Here is a 16,760-nt window from a genome sequence, read left to right on the forward strand (position 1 = left end):
AATCAATGTGTCTCTCTCTCTCACATCGCTGTTTTCCTCTCTCTGTCTCTTCCCTCTCCCTTCCACTCCCTCTAAAAAGCAATGGAAAAATATCCTTGGAGGAGGATATATATATATATATATATATATATATATATATATATATATATAAATCACATGTCCTCAGATGCTTAAACATCTGACATCTCAGCAAACACTGGATGCCACAATGCGCCAGCCACAATAAGAATGAAAATAAGGCTGCTATGCTAAAGGACTTTACATTCCATTGGCAATTGCTACATTCTCAGAAAATTTCATTTGGGCATGGTCTATTGACATGCAGATATGCATAGAGTGTTACTGGGGTGCAGATGAAGTCCCAGGGACTCCAGAAAAGCTTCCTAAAAGAGATGATGCTGAACTTGGAACCAGACAACCAATGGGTCCAGGTTGCCAGTCACTACTTGATCCAATTAAAAGCAGAGACAGGCCGAAACCGGTTTGGCTCAGTGGATAGAGCGTCAGCCTGCGAACTGTAGGGTCCCAGGTTCGATTTCGGTCAAGGGCGTGTACCTTGGTTGTGGGCACATCCCCAGTAGGGGGTGTGCAGGAGGCAGCTGATCGATGTTTCTCTCTCATCAATGTTTCTGACTCTCTGTCCCTCTCTCTTCCTCTCTGTAAAAAATCAATAAAATATACTTTTTAAAAATAAATAAATAAATAAAAGCAGAGACAGGGTGGAATCATGTATGAGTGTTTATTCCAATAATGCCAGCAGTATGGGAGAGCAGCAGGTCATCCATGAAAATCTGCTCTGTACCGCTCCCCATAAGCCATGTGGGGTAAAAAGACAAAGATTACATGGGGAAGTAGGCAAAAGGAATAAGAATGGGTATGCAAAATAAAAATGAGTATGCAGGCATGGGGACATAGGCAAAAGGGATAAAAATAAGTATAATGGTTACAGATTACAGGCAATGCAGGCTGGGAGTTTGCAAAGGGTGCGCGCCAAGGGTGTTAATCTTTCCATGATAATAGAAAGTTCTTGGATGAGAATCGACCACATTCCCAGGCCCCAGGGCATACTATTCCCAGCCAGATCAGAATATGCTTTCTTTAATCAGAACAAAATAATCACGGTTAACAGAACATGATTAATATTTCTTATAACTATACCTACTCTCTACTATTCCATTTCTGCCCCTAACAAACTTAGTCTTGAAGAAGAGTAAGAATTATCCTTGTGAAGAAAGATAGAGCGTAGTGGCATGAGCTACCGCAAGCTGAGACTTAGAGGATAAACAGCGTGGTATAAGCCAGGAACTCCTAGATCTCAGTGCAGCACAGTGGTGTTCATTGGCAGTGGGGAGATGTGACAAGTAATTTTTCATTAATAATATTTATCAACATTTGCAAGTATTGACTTTTCCTGTAAATTAGCACCATATCTTAGTCGAGGTTCTTTTGTTTACAGGTAGTACAAATCTATTTTAAATTCCTGTAAGCTAAAATGGTGGATTTACAGTATAATAAGGACTTGGGGTATCACATGATCCCCAAGGTAAAAATGCAGCCAGACCTAGAAAAATGTCAGGATTCCAGCCTTTTTCTATTCTCATGGTCTACCATAGGTCATCTGCCACCATCTTGTAAAGCAGTTTCAAGGTTTACTCCTTGCTCTACTGACTATAAATGGCTCCATAGAATAACCAACAGGGTCTGACAAGAGATGGATGATAGGTTCAAAAGTAGGTCAGAGCATTATCTTCAGGTGGCTTCTGTCTATTGAGGAAAAGGATAGAAGCAGCAAAGTGGAATATGCAAATTATGCCCATCAAATGGTCCACTTTAAAGCTTTAGACACCACAGCATGGGAACTGGGAACCCCCAAAAAGCACGCAAACAAGGTCATTGTTAACCAAGGCTCTCACCACAATACCGATGGCAGTGGCAGGACCTGAGTCCTCCTTAACCACATGCCTCATGGGTTGCAGTCAGCCTCAGTCAACCCAACCACAGAGCACATGGCATACATGTATTAGTGATGTGCTGAGTGAACTGAACCAAGAGTACATCACAGCCAATGTTAGAAAACTCAGGTAGATGTGCAAGTTTCTTAAGACTAGAGAGGTAGATGGTGAGAACACAGGACCTACCTTATGTTCTGTTTATTATTACATGTCAGGCATTTTTCTAAGTGCATAATGCATATTCTTTTAGTCCTCCCAATAATACTATAATTTGCAACTACTAATATACTCTCTTTTGATCAACCAAAGGACTTGTATGCATGCATGTAAACATAACCAATGGACGCAAAACTCTGGGGGGTGAGGGCATATATGGGAGTGGGGTGGGGGGGCAATGGTAAGATATGTACACATATAATACCTTAATAAAAAAATTGAAAATATATATATACTCTCTTTATAGATAAGGAAAATGAAGAACTGGGAGGTGAAATGACTTTCTCAATGTCCTACAACCCACAGGAGCTGTGACTGGAACCCAGGTGTGAATGCAGGGGACAACAGTCTCCTTCTTCACAACTCCCCCACATAGATTGTACGGATGAGTTTCTAAACATATACAATCTCAGAAGCAAATGGATAATTAAATGAACAAGAAACCCAAAAGAAAGTCATTTCTAAGGAAGAAAACATTAACATGGTAATTTTCAAACTTCTTTTGCTCCCACCATGTTGCTTTCGACCAAACCAATATAACAAAACCAGCGGAGCTGGTCTGTTTGAGGCACAAAAGCCACACCAGCTCTGACTGCACTTTGGCGCAGGCAGCTTAAGGACTAAGGGACTCAGTTAAGAGTCATATGCTACACCAACCACTGGTTGAAAAGAAAATGGGATACTAGAGTCAATTCACCTGTCCTCATTATCTGACTTGGTATTAAATGTTAGAGTTAAAAAAATTTTTTTCAGCAGTTTGCAACATTTTAATTGGAAGCTCTCCAGTTTGATCATTAAAATTTATTATAATAAACTGGTTTTGGTACTGTTTTGCACTCCTATCCATTTTATATAGTCTAGATAACCTTGTTAAGCACAGGAGGATAGCTGAGACGAAGGATTAGGCTTAAAAGGTGTAGGAAAGAGCAAAGTTAAGCATCTGTGGAGGATGAGAATATTGAGAAAGCTTCTGCATGTACAGATTTTAAAGGAAGTCAGCTCTGACTTTGGAAATGAATAGCTGAGAGAGTGGTTCTTTTGTTTATTTTCTTGCCTTTTCCATTTCTGGTTCCTCAAAAGGACAGGAATTCAGGATATTTATTCTTCCTCAGATAGGTTTTTGCTAAACATTATCTAAGAAGTCCAAATAATCTGCATGAAGTATTGTTACCAGAAAATTAAACTCCCCCATCACTCATAAGAGCAAGGTTCCTGAGGTACCGCTGAAATAAGAATTTTCAGACGCCCTCATGGGAGAATGAGATGTGAAAAAAAGGCTTTATTTGCATGAAGTTACATTCCTCGGTTTCCAAAGTCCCATGCCCTTTGAACCAGTCCTGAAAAAGGTAAAGCTCCAGCAGGGCCAAAAGCAAGGCCAGTGTCCAAAGCTTCTGTTCCATGTTGCAGCCGGGTGTGTTTCAGCATCCAGGCTAACTAAAGTTCACTAGTCCATCGTGGGAGTTCCACGTGGCGCAGACCCCTGTAATGGGAGTCCCAAGAGGGCCCAGCACATATGAGAAAGTAGAGAGAGTAAAAACCAAGATAGCTCACTTCTTTGTTTAAATATTCAGGTTTCAAAATTGTAGTGGCCATGCCCATCCTGGCCACTAATTTGTTCCCAGGTGGGACTGATGGGCAAACACCTTCCCACATCCCTCAGACCTTACTGAGCATATGTCTAAACTGCCTTTGTTCAGTCTCTTCCCCCACTGATCAGAGGGGAATAGACTTGGAGAGTGTTAAGTGCAGTTTTTTGGCAAAGCTGTATATATGGCATGCCTATATTATCTAGTCTCCCCTTTCCTCCTTTCCTGTTAAATAACAACCAGGTTATTACAACCGCATCAGTATCACCACATCTGCTGGGCTGTTTGGTGTGTGTTTTGTTTGTTTTTGTTTGTTTGTTTGTTTGTTTGTTTTGTACCTGGAGATCAGGTCACCTAAGCTCATATAGTTTCCAAAATATTTCTTCCAAGGATACCTAGACTCAATGTCAGAGGTTTCCTTTACTACTTAAATAAATCCACACCTCTACCAACACTTCTACCAAGATGTTGATTTCTCCTAGCCATTTCAACTCACTTATTTACTTCATTACCACAACCAGGACCCACTTTTATGTGTTACTCTCCAAGATGTACTATGTGCTTCTTTCTTCTAGGAATTTTGGGAATATGGGTTTCACCAGAGTAATATGGAGACAAGCAATTCTAGGATTGAACTGGATTCCTTCACTGACTAGCCAACACCATCTTGGACAAGTTACTTAAATTCAAATTCCTCATCTGTAAGTTAGGTATTAAATAATACCTATTCTGAGCTCTACTGAACCTTAGCAAAATAGATAAATCCATTCATATGCAAACTCTTTTAGACCATAGAGAAAAAGATAAAGAGGAAGGTCCAGATGGTAGAGTAGATGGAAGCTGCACTCACCTCCTTTCATGACCACATCAAAATTAAAACTAAATTATAGAACAATCAACCTGGAAAACCATCTGAAGAGTAGCTGAACAGAGGTTCTATAACTAAACGTATAAAGAAGAAGCCACATTGAGACTTGTAGGAGGAGCAGAGATGCAAAATAGGCAATGGTTGAGAATCCAGAGAGATATCTCAGCTGCAAAGGTCCCCTGGAAAAAATGAGAGTTCTCAGCCCGACACTGGCTCCCCAACTCAGAGTGCTGAGAAAAGGAGCTAACATAACATCTGGCTGTGGAAATCAGTGGGGATTCTATTTACCCCCAGGGAGACAAAGGTTTCTGGAAACCCAGATGTCCTCTAAGAACCAACACACAACTCTCACTCATAGACACTCACCCTGGGATCCACAGCAGCTCTTGTGTCGGGGGTGCCAGAGTCATATAAGAAGAGAGTAAGTTGTGTGGTTTCTAGGCAAGGGCTGGAAGGACAACCTTCATTGCCCCTGTGTTGAGTCCTCCTACCACACAGCCCATGGGAACCATCTTTCCTGGGTTAGGCACTCCCTCAACAGGCAGTAGCCTGACACTGGCTTCGCCCTGAGGTCCCACGATAAACAGCTAGTGCTTGGCTGGAGATGGGGCTGTCGTCTCACTCTGCCTGTAGGTGTCACCCATTCCTGTGTGGAGCCCTTCCCCCACACGACATTAGCGTGGTGAGTTACACTAGTTTCATCCTGACAATGCCCTGAGGTCCTGCCCTTACCGGCTCACACACAGCCAGAGGCTCTGTCTGTGGTGGCTACTAGCCTAGGCCTGTGTTGCATTCCTTCTTTAAAAAACCTCCAGGAATTCTGGTCAAGCTCTGGAGTTCCAGAAACACAGGGAGAAACTGAGTTGTCTGGCTTCATGGCAAGGGCCATCTTCCAACAGGGACAGCTTTCCTAGGTTAAGCCTTCATTCCACACAGCCAAATCTGAATGTGCTTTAGTATGGTGATTCTACTAGCTCCACCATGGTGACTCCCTGAGGCCCCACCCCCACTGCAATGGTCCAGGTGGGTGGTAGCTGGCCTTGATGAAACTTTTGCTGAGTGATCTCAGGTACAGCACAGCTTCCAAGTTTGAAACAGTATTAACCTGGTAAACACCACCTCCCCCCCTACACACACACACACACACACACACACACAACACACACACACACATCAGGTAACTTCCTGAGAACCTGCCACGTCACTCATGTACTACCGACTCTCTTACAGTGGTTGAGCCTAAATGGCAGGTGGCAGCAGATCTCAGGTGCCTTGGGCCTTTTGCTGACTTTCCCCAGGACCAGTACTGGTGGGAGATGGCCTCAGTTGGCAGCTTGTTGGCAGATGGCCTCCCACACACACCTAGTTCCAGTAGAAGCAGCTACAATCCATGGATCTCTTTGCACCTTCTAACAGGTAGCCCAGGGCTGGTCACTGGCAGGGTTTGACATTGGCCTGCACTGGAGTCACTTCCAAGAGGCCCCAGAACCAGCACAACTGGATGCTGGTTTGGGACTACAACAGAGCACCACCAATTAGTTCCACAAGTGGCACACCCAAAGAGAGGTCTCAGTAAGCACCAGACCCTGATGGGGCAAATTCCACTTTGTGGGGTCAGCACCTTCAGACCAGCACATACACTGTGGTTGTGTCCAATCCTGATAGTCAGCCAGCCTGAGGGTCAACCCACAGATGTGCCAACAGCATTCAAGACCCAGTGATAACAGGAGGGCACACATAAGCCATACAAGTGATATTCCTAGAGCACCCAGCTAAGGTGATCAAGAAGATTGCATGACTGTACCCCACAGGACACTACATCAGGCCACCCTACCAAGACTGGAAGACATAACAGGTCTACCTAATACACAGAAACAAACACAGAGAGGCAGCCAAAATGAGGAGACAAAGAAACATGCCCCCAATGAAAGAACATGAGAAATCTCCAGAAAAAGAACTAAATAGAATGGAGGCAAGCAATCTACCTGATACAGAGTTCAAACAATGGTTATAAGGATCCTCAAGAAACTTAGTGAGAACTTCAACAGCATAACAAAGGACATAGAAACCAAAGAAAAGAACCATTCAGAAATAAATAATACACTAGAAGGACTCAACAGCATATTAAATGAAGCAGAGGATCAGTTCAACAATTTGGTAGCAAAAAATATCCAATCAGAGCAGCAGAAAGAAAAAAACAATTCTTTAAAAATGAGGCTAATTTAAGGGACCTCTGGGACAACATCAAACATAACAATATTCATATCATAGGATTACCAAAAGGAGAAGAAAGAGAACAAGAGATTGAGAACCTATTTGAAGAAATAATGACAAAACTTTCCTAACCTGGTGAAGAAAAAAGACACAAAAATTCAAGGAGCAGAGAGAGTCCCAAACAAGATGAACTCAAAGTAGCCCACACTATGACACATCATAATTAAAATGGCTAAGATTAATGACAAAGAGAGAATCTTAAAAGCAGCAAGAGAAAGACAATTAGTTACCTACAAGGGAGTTCCCATACACTATCAGCTGATATCTCAATGAAACTTTTCAGGCCAAATGAGTGGCAAGAAATATTCAAAGTGATGAAAAGCAAGGACCTAGAACCAAGACTGCTGTACTCAGCAAAGCTATCATTTAAATATGAAGGAGAGATGAAGAGCTTCCCAGATAAGAAAATGCTAAAGGAGTTCATCACCATTAACCCAGTATTACCAGAAATGTTGAAGGGACTTCTTTAAGAAGAAGTATGGGGGGTCAGGGGCTGGGGGGGAGGAAACATAAATATGAACAATAAAATGGCAATAATACCTACCAATAATCACTTTAAGTGTAAATGGATTAAATGCTGTAATCAAAAGACAAAGGGTAGCTGAATGGATAAGAAAATAAGGTTGTCTACAAGAGACTCACTTCAGATCAAAAGACACACACAGACATAAAGTAAAGGCATAGAAAATGGTATTTCATGCAAATGGAAACCAACAAAAAAGCTGGGGTAACAATACTTACACAAACTAGACTAAAACAATGGCTATAATGAGACAAAGAAGGACATTACATAATGATAAAGGACTCAAGACAACAAGAGAATATAATCCTTGTAAACATTTATACACCTAACATAGAAGCACCTAAATATGTAAAGGAAATATTGATGGACATTAAGGAGAGATTGATAGTAATACAGTCATAGTAGGGGACTTTAACACCCCCATTAACATCACTGGGTAGATATTTCAGAGAAAAAAAATCAATAAGGAAACAGTGGCCTTAAATAACACATTAGACTAGATGGATTTAATTGATGTTTTTAGAGCATTTCACCCCAAAGGAGCAGAATATACATTCTGATACATAGTGCATATGGAACATTTTCCAGGATAAGTCACGTATTAGACTCTGCCGGGCCAGCACAGCCAAGGGTTCAGTGAGCCTGAGAAGGGGTGGCGAAGGATTGAAGAAAAGACAGACAAAGAGAATAGGCTGGGGCTCGGTGGATCTCCTGTGCCTGGCTGAGGCCACAGAGAGGGATCCAGATGCAAGCCGATGCTTTATTTTATAGCCAGAGGTAAACAAGGTAGTGGTCACCATAGTTACAATGTTCTTGTGAGTTTCACTTGTTTTGGCAGCACTTGCTGTACCTCCCACAGCCCATTAGCTACCTAGGAAGGATCTAGGGGGCGTCATAAGGTCAAGCTTAATTAAGCTAAGAGGGCTGTGCCCTCTAACCTGGGACTTGGTTTTGGCTTTGCCAACAGGTCAGTCTGAGGCTTAACCCTATAGCCATTCTCTACATTAGACCACAAAACAAGTCTCAATAAATTTAAGGACATTTAAGTCATATCAAGCATCTTCTCTGACCATAGTGGTATGAAATTAGAAATCAATTGCAAGAAAAAAACTGAGAATCACACAAACATATGGAGGCTAAATAACATGTTACTAAACAATGAATGGGTTAACAATGAGATCAAGGAAGAAATCAAAAGATACCTTGAGACAAACGAAAATGAAAACACAACAACCCAAAATCTGTAAGACACACCGAAACAGTCTTAAGAGGGTCTCTTGTAGACAGCATATAATTGGGTCTTATTTTCTTGTCAAGAAACAAGGAAAATCCCAAACAGAGAATCTAAACTTTGAAGAAACTAGAAAAAGAATAGCAAACAAAGCCCAAAGTGAGTAGAAGTAAGAAAATAATAAATATCAGAGTGAAAATAAATGAAACAGAGTCTAAAAAAACAAACAAACAAAAAAAAAAAAACCCACACACACAATACAAGAGATCAACAAAACCAAGAGCTGGTTCATACAGAAAAAAAAAAAAAAAAACATAAATAAAATCAAAAGACAACCTATTTGCCAATTATACATTCAATAAAGGGTTACTATCTAAAATTTATAAAGAATTCATTCAACTAACACCCTCAAAACAAACAACCCAATTAAAAACAGGTAGAGGACTTGAATAGACACTGGCCAATAGGCCTATGAAAAGATGCTTAATATCACTAATCATCAGAGAAATGGAAATGAAAACCACAATGAGATGTCACTTCACATCTATCAGAATGGCTATCATCAATAAATCAACAAATAACAAGTGTTGGCAAGGATGTGGAAAAGGGGGAACCCTCATACACTATTGGTGGGAATGCATGTGGGTGCAGCCACTATAGAAAATAGAATGGAAGGTTCTCAAAATAATAAAAATGGAACTGCCTTATGACCCAGCAATTCTAATTCTGGCTATATATCTGAAAAAACGCAAAACACTAATTCCAAAGAATATATTCACCCCTATGTTCATTGTAGCACTAGTGGCCTGGTGCACGAAATTCATGCACATTAAAAGGGAATTAATTAGAGCAAATATTTTAATATTGCTATTTGCCCTTTCTCTATAATAGAAGTGTCAGAGATGAAAGAAAATTAGTAAAATGTATATGAAAATCTTCCTCCTGTCAGAGTCTGGGGCATGACGTGGGACCTAGAGTCAAGTCCCCACCCACCACCTGCATGCACTTCGAAAATGCAGGAGACCCAGACTCAGCCAGCCTCACCCCCGTCAAGGCCCTCCGGGTCGGGGGGTGCAGCCTTAGGTCCCCCATCAAGCCCTGCCAGGCTGGGGATGTGGCCTGAGGTCCCCCGTCAAGCCCCACCGGGCAAGGGGTGCGGCCTAAGGTCTCTGTCAAGCCTCGTGGGACAGGGGGCGCGGCCTGAGGTCCCTTGCCCTGGCCAGGTGCCATGTAGCCTCAGGTTCCTGCTGTTCAGTCGTGACGTTTCGGTGTCCAAGCTAATCTGTATATTCCTCTATTATATAGATAGATTATTTGTAATAGCCAAAATATGGAATCAACCCAAGTACCCTTCAACAGACCAGTAGATAGAAAAAGTAGTGGTACATACTATATACAATGGAATATTACTTAGCCATAAAAGGAATGAAATCTTACCATTTGTGGCAGCATGGATAGTATTATGCTAAGTGAAATAAATCAGACAGAGAAAGATAAATACCATATGATTTTACTTATATTTAAAACCTAAATAATAAAATAAATGAACAAACAAAATAGAAACAGACTTATAATTTTGAAAATCAGACTGGTAGTTACCAGAGTGGAGGGGGTTTGGGATACTTGGTAAAACGTTGAAGGAATTAAGAAGTACATATTGGTCCCAGCTAGTGTGGCTCAGTGGTTGAGCATCAACCTATGAACCAGGAGGTCATGGTTCAATTGCTGGTCAGGGCACATGCCCGGGGTTGCGAGCTCGATTCCCAGTGGGGGGCATGTAGGAAGCAGCCGGCTCAAAAATGATTCTTTCTCATCATTGATGTTTGTATCTCTCTTTCTCTCTCCCTTCCTCTTTGAAATTAATAAAAACATTTTTAATAAAATAAAAATTATCACAAGGCTGTTAAGTTCAGCATAGGGAATATAGTCAATAATATTGCAATAACTATGTATGGTGCCAGGTGTTTACGTGAATTATCAGGGGGATCACTTTGTAAATTTATACAACACTAGAGGCCCGGTGCATGAATTAGTGCATGGGTGGGGTCCCTCTGCCTGGCCAGTGATTGAGGCGATTGGGCTGTCTCACCCAGTCCCAACTGGGGCCAATCAGGCCAGCCGGGGGGGAGGAACTGCGGGAGGTTGGCCAGCCGCGGAAGATTGGGAGCGCACTGACCATCAGGGGGCAGCTCCTGCATTGAGTGTCTGCCCCCTGGTGGTCAGTGCACGTCATAGCGATCAGTAGACCAGTCATTCAGTTGACCAGTCGACCAGTCGTTCAGTTGTCTGATCATAAAGGTTGCTTAGGCTTATATATATATATACATATATATGTATATATATATATAATATCTAATATTTGATAACATTGAATTCTACTGTAATTGAAAAATAAAATTTTTAAAAAAGAAAAAAAATAAAGAACCACCCACTTCATTATATGAGGCCAACATCATTTTGCTTTAAAACTGTAGGCCAATCTTATGAAGATAAGATGAACAACCCCAAATAAAATATTATCAAATCAAAAACAATGACATTTCAAACCAGTAGGGGAAAAAAAAATAAACAATTTAATAAATGGTATTCAGACAATTCACTATACACATACTTGGGAGATATAAGTTCCACATGAATTAAAGACAAATCTAATATTTAAAACATGTTATAGAAGGTGAAGAGATTAGCCAAAGAACATATATGCATATCTATGTCCCATGGACATAGATAACAGTGTGCTGGTGGCCAGAGGGAGGGGGACAGAAGGTGGGTGGAGGTGGGTAAAGTGAGAGAAAGAAAAGACACCTGTAATACTATCAACAATATCTTACCTAATAATAGACAAACATGTAAATTGACCATACCTCCACTATGCCCACAGCCAATCAGGAATGAGTATGCAAATTAACCTAACAAAGATGGTAGTTTAATTTGCATATGCAGGCGTGGAGCGACGGCCAGGGCGGGATGCCTGCTATAAAGGGGAGGAAGGGGGGTGGAGGGAGCTACAGGAGCGGTGCTCCAGCCGGGAGCAGGGACTTGGCAGCTCCCGGGTGGCCAGGAGCGAAGCCAGGGGAAGGAAGGCCTATTCTTGCACGAATATCATGCAATGGGCCTCTAGTAAATAAATAAAAATAAACACATTATAAACTTGCACTTAAGTAAGACCTTCAGAAATAAGACTTGCTTAGCACCCCACCCTACTGTGTGACTTAGAACATATTATTTAGCTTTCTGAGGTATTGTGTTGTTTTTTTAATCAGTAGAATAGAGATGATAATAGAAGTATTGTGAAATACACTCTGATCTGGCAAAGTAAAAATCTCATTTGTTACATTAAACTTTGTGGTTTAATAGTTGTATCTAGTACTGTATACCTCAGTCCTCTGGAGGTATAAATTTTATTTTTCCTGTTGCTATTAAGAACATATTTGAGCCTGGCTGGTGTGGCTCAATTGGTTGAGCATTGTCCTATACACCAGGAAGTCACTGGTTCAATTCCCAGTCAGGACACATGCCCAGGTTGCAGGCTCGATCCCTAGTAAGTGTGCAAGAGGCAGCTGGTCAATGTTCCACTCTCACATTGATATTTCTCTCTCCTTTGCTAACTCTGAAATCAATAAAAACATTTTTTTAAAGAACATATTTGAGTCCAGCTGGTGTGGCTTGGTGGTTGAGTATTGACCTATGAACCAGGAAGTTGAGGTTCAATTCCCAGTTAGGGCACGTGCAGGGTTGTGGGCTTGTCCCTAGTGTGGGGCATGCAGGAGGCAACCAATCAATGATTTTCTCTCATCACTGATGTTTCTATCTCTCTTTCCCTCTCCCTTCCTCTCGGAAATATATATATATATGTTTGTTTTTTTTAAGGAACATATTTGAGTCTAATATGCAGAAATTCTTCTTCTGTTAACTCCTGTATCTTAGCACCTCTAGAAATGACAAAATTTGCTGAAACTGGTTTGGCTCAGTGGCTAGAGCATCGGCCTGCGGACTGAAAGGTCCCAGGTTCGATTCCAGTCAAGGGCATGTACCTTGGTTGCAGGCACATCCCCAGTGGGGGGTGTGCAGGAGGCAGCTCAGCTGGTCGATGTTTCTTTCTCATTGATGTTTCTAACTCTCTATCCCTCTCCCTTCCTTTCTGTAAAAAATCAATAAAACATATTTTTTTTAAAAAAGAAATGACAAAATTTTCTCCTTCAACATTTTTGACACGTTCTTAACCTATTGACATGATTGCTTGCTAATATATGATTATATATGCCTGCACAAAAACAGCAAAAGATCCAGGAATTCTGGATATTCTTTTGATTTTCTCCTTTTAAGATTCATTCACAAGAAGAAAATAATTATTTTTAATCTAACTTAATGGGTCATTTTCAAGAACTCTCTCCACTCCTTTGCAGTAAGGAGTGAATGCCTTATCAAGCAGACGTAAAAACATGTTAAAGTCATTTATTTTTCCTCTTGAACAAAAAGATAAAAAGACAAACCCTGTTTCATTGGTAAAACTATTATACTGTTTATTTGCCTGTTGTTTTTTTTCCCTTCCCTGATGGCCATTTCTATTATAAAGTAACTCTATGTCTAGATCAAGACTCAGTTTCAGGTGACAGAATCCAATTCAAACCAACCCAAGAAAATTCCGAAGGGAATAAATTGGCTTTGGTAGGTGGAAAGTCCAGGGCTGGGGATATCTTCAGGCATAGCTGGTTTGCATGGTTAAGGCCTAGCTCCACCTGATCCATATAGAATGAATTCCCCCAGAAGGAGGCGGAGCCGTCTCGGCAGAAACAGGGAAGAAAGCACTGAACTGGCAAAAGCAGTAATTGTCCACAGCAGTAATGGGAGATGTGTCCTGGTTCCACAATGTACACATGGTGCCTACACTGTCGTCTGCTCCCTCGGGTCATTGTTTGCAGCAAGGGGTTGCAACATTACAGCTGACAGCCGTCTTGCTGGGCCATGAGGCCTGGAGGGTATTTGCTTCAGTTCCTTGACTGAGACTCTGTAATGAAGTTAGAAAACAACTTGCCTGCACTGGGATTGCTGTTTTGCCCCCATGTTATCTGTTGTGATATTCACTAACAATCCATATTTTGTTTAGTGTGTGTGTGTGTGTGTGTGTGTGTGTGTGTGTGTGTGTGGTTAATTAGGACAGGGTGATGTGCCTTACAGAAGCCTCGTGAAAGCAAATGCTCATAACCTCATGAGATTTGAGTGAAAAGTCTTCTACAAAAGTTCTGAGTCTCATTTTCCTAGAACTGCAGAGAGTTCCTGAGGCTTTGTCATCCATGTCTGAAGGTCTAAGTGCAGGGGTTCTTGGTACTTGGCCTGTTAGAATTGCCCTCGACATCTGCTGCGGGAAAGGACCCGCGCTGGCAGGGAGTGGAGGAGGCCTGGAACTGCGTTGGGAACCACAGTTTCATTGTTCCCCACTGCAGACATGTTGGCACAGTTGACAAATGCTTGGCCCACTCCTGGGACTCCCCGGGCTCTCCCCACCCCAGGAGTATGACTGTCTTCTCCCTTTCCGTCTGCCTCAGGAGAGGTTGAGACGCCTTCCAGTTTTCTGTTTCAAAATTAGGTTTGTTTGTCCTCTCTGCACTCCTTCCCTTCCCTCTCTCCCCCGATCATTAGAATGCTTTGTCTCAAGCACAGGAGCAGCGAGTGGCTATTGGTAACCATAGGCAACCAAGAACCTGTATTAGCTATTTGTGCTATCTTTGTGAGGCGCCATCTAGCCACTAGCTGGGTAGACAGAAAAATGTGCTCTACAGGTTTCCTTGTACAGTAAAATATTGGCCTCTCTGTTTTTAGAACGACCAGATCATGGGCGAGATGCAGATGATGGGAGGCTATGATCTTTCAACCCTGGCAGGAAAGGTTTGCGCATGTGACGCTGCTCAGTCCGCACTGATGCCTGATGTTGTGGGGAAATCAGTGACCTTCATTTCAGGTCAGCACTTGCAACACATTTCAGACACTCTCCAGGGTTTGCTAATTCATGCAAATAGATGTGTGAACTCTTGTAATGATTTCTCCTTTATAAAACACTCCTTTATAATGCTTCCAGGACATGATGCAGACCAAATCTTTCGTCTGCGAGCTTTCTTCCAATCTTATTTCAGACAACCTCGTATTGCAAAACCCCTTGGCACTCCTTGTTCTTTCTCGTCTGCTCACCCTTTCAGGTGCCTCCTGAAAAGGAGGCTTTTCCCTTCACTTGTCTGCTTTATGTCCCTCATCTATGCCTCAGCACCCAGGCACTTCAGTAAGACATTTAATACACAGGTTTGTTGAAATGTACAAAATTTGGGGAGAGAATAAAAAAGACTCTCATGACAGCACGTTTTTCAGCCCCTCCTCCCTTATTAAAAAGATTTAACCCGATAGATCATGGAGAAAACACTTCCCATTTTAACATGGAATTCCAAAACTTGCCAAGGCTTAGCAATCCAGTGAAAAAAAATAGTTTGGATTCTGACATAAATGCATGCATCGAATGCAAGAGTGTTTCATAAAGCAGATGCTCTTTGCATCAATGTGACCTGAAGTGAAAGTTTTGCTGTAAATAAAAGAAACACAGATTTTGATTTTGGTCAGCTCTCCCTCCTGATATATCTTGTATCCATTATCTCTGAACAACTCCAGCTTTCTAAGTAAAATAGCTCAGTCTGTTACACAAGCTTAATCTCTCCTATTTGTGGTTGTTATTGTTATGCAATGCCCGAATGGTGGAAAGGAATACCAGTCCCATTTAATCAAAAGATGAATAATAACACTCAGGACACTCCAACACCATAAGGACTCATTACAAAACAGCTACTTCCCTTGACTCTGAAGGAAAATTGTAGCATCCAAGTGTTAAATTACTATCTAGTAGTAAATTATGTTCCATAGAAATTGGAATTAACTTGATGCTAACATAGCACTAGGCCACCATTTGATGTTACTACTTCAGTGTATAGAATAACATCCTAGAAAGCTAAAATACACAAAGCAATTTCTCAAAATTCATAACTTTTAACACCCCTGGAGTGGTCTTTAAATGATGTCATTTTATTTTTTTTTCCTTTTAACTTACCTTTATTTTATCTTTATGAAATGCATAATTTTATCGCTATTTGAAAATTTGCATGTGTCGGTCCATGGTAGCTGGTAACCTGAAAGAATCATTTGTCAGGCTAGCGAAGGTTAAAGCCGACTCCTGTCCTTACTGCTGGCTGGTCTTCCATCTCTCTTACTTCAGCTTCCATGATCCATAATGTATCAATGTATGTATGTGCAAGTCTATAGTAATATGTTTAACTTAATGTGTGTGATAAGATCACCCAACTTAAACAGTACGTTTTTATCAAATGGGGAAGTAAACATCAGAGATAAAGCTAGGTTGCAGCCTGTAGTATTGTGGAAATATGTCATCAGTATTCCTGGAAGTCAAAAGCTGGCAAGTGATAGTGAACACAGCCCAATATTAAGCTACATCTGTTTTATATAGTTTTTGTATGCAAATGTTAGTTCAATATGAAGCTTTGCTTTTATTTAGGAAAAGATGAGGCAAACATAATTTAAGTCATTATACCAAGCTAATATTATTACTGTACTTTTTTCTCCTAAGATCTGTTAGATATGTTTATAAATAGCAACTGAATTCTAAGTTAATGCACATTTTTAAAATTGACATATAACGTATTAGTTTCAGATGTACAACATAATGATTCAATATTTGTATATATTGCAAAATAATCACCATAAGTCTAGGTAACATCTAATTAACATAAGACATTTTAGTACTTTGTTGTATGACATTGCCTTATAGAATTACTAGAGGCCCGGTGCACAAAATTTGTGCACGGGGGGGGGGGGGGTTCTCCTCAGCCTAGCCTGCACCCTCTCCAATCCGGGACCCCTTGGGGATGTCCGACTTCTGGTTTAGGCCCAATCCCAGGGATCAGGCCTAAACCGGCAGTCAGAAATCCCTGTCACAATCCTGGACCACTGGCTCCTAATCACTCACCTGCCTGCCTACCTACTCCCTAACTGCCTCCCATGCTGGTTTGATCACCCCTCACTGCCTCTGTGTGCTGGCCTGATCACCCCTAACTGC

General features: G+C 41.4%; 1 protein-coding gene across 1 annotated transcript in view; it reads left to right on the plus strand.

The window, feature by feature from the left end:
* PRTFDC1 (phosphoribosyl transferase domain containing 1) overlaps nucleotides 1-16,760 on the plus strand; it is a 100,919-nt gene that overhangs the window by 67,147 nt on the left and 17,012 nt on the right. Inside the window, 1 exon segment of the mRNA XM_054724728.1 lies at nucleotides 14,471-14,536. Within this exon segment, the coding sequence (XP_054580703.1) occupies nucleotides 14,471-14,536 (66 nt within the window).

This window comes from Eptesicus fuscus, chromosome 2, assembly GCF_027574615.1.
Source record: "Eptesicus fuscus isolate TK198812 chromosome 2, DD_ASM_mEF_20220401, whole genome shotgun sequence".
Lineage (NCBI taxonomy): Eukaryota > Metazoa > Chordata > Mammalia > Chiroptera > Vespertilionidae > Eptesicus > Eptesicus fuscus.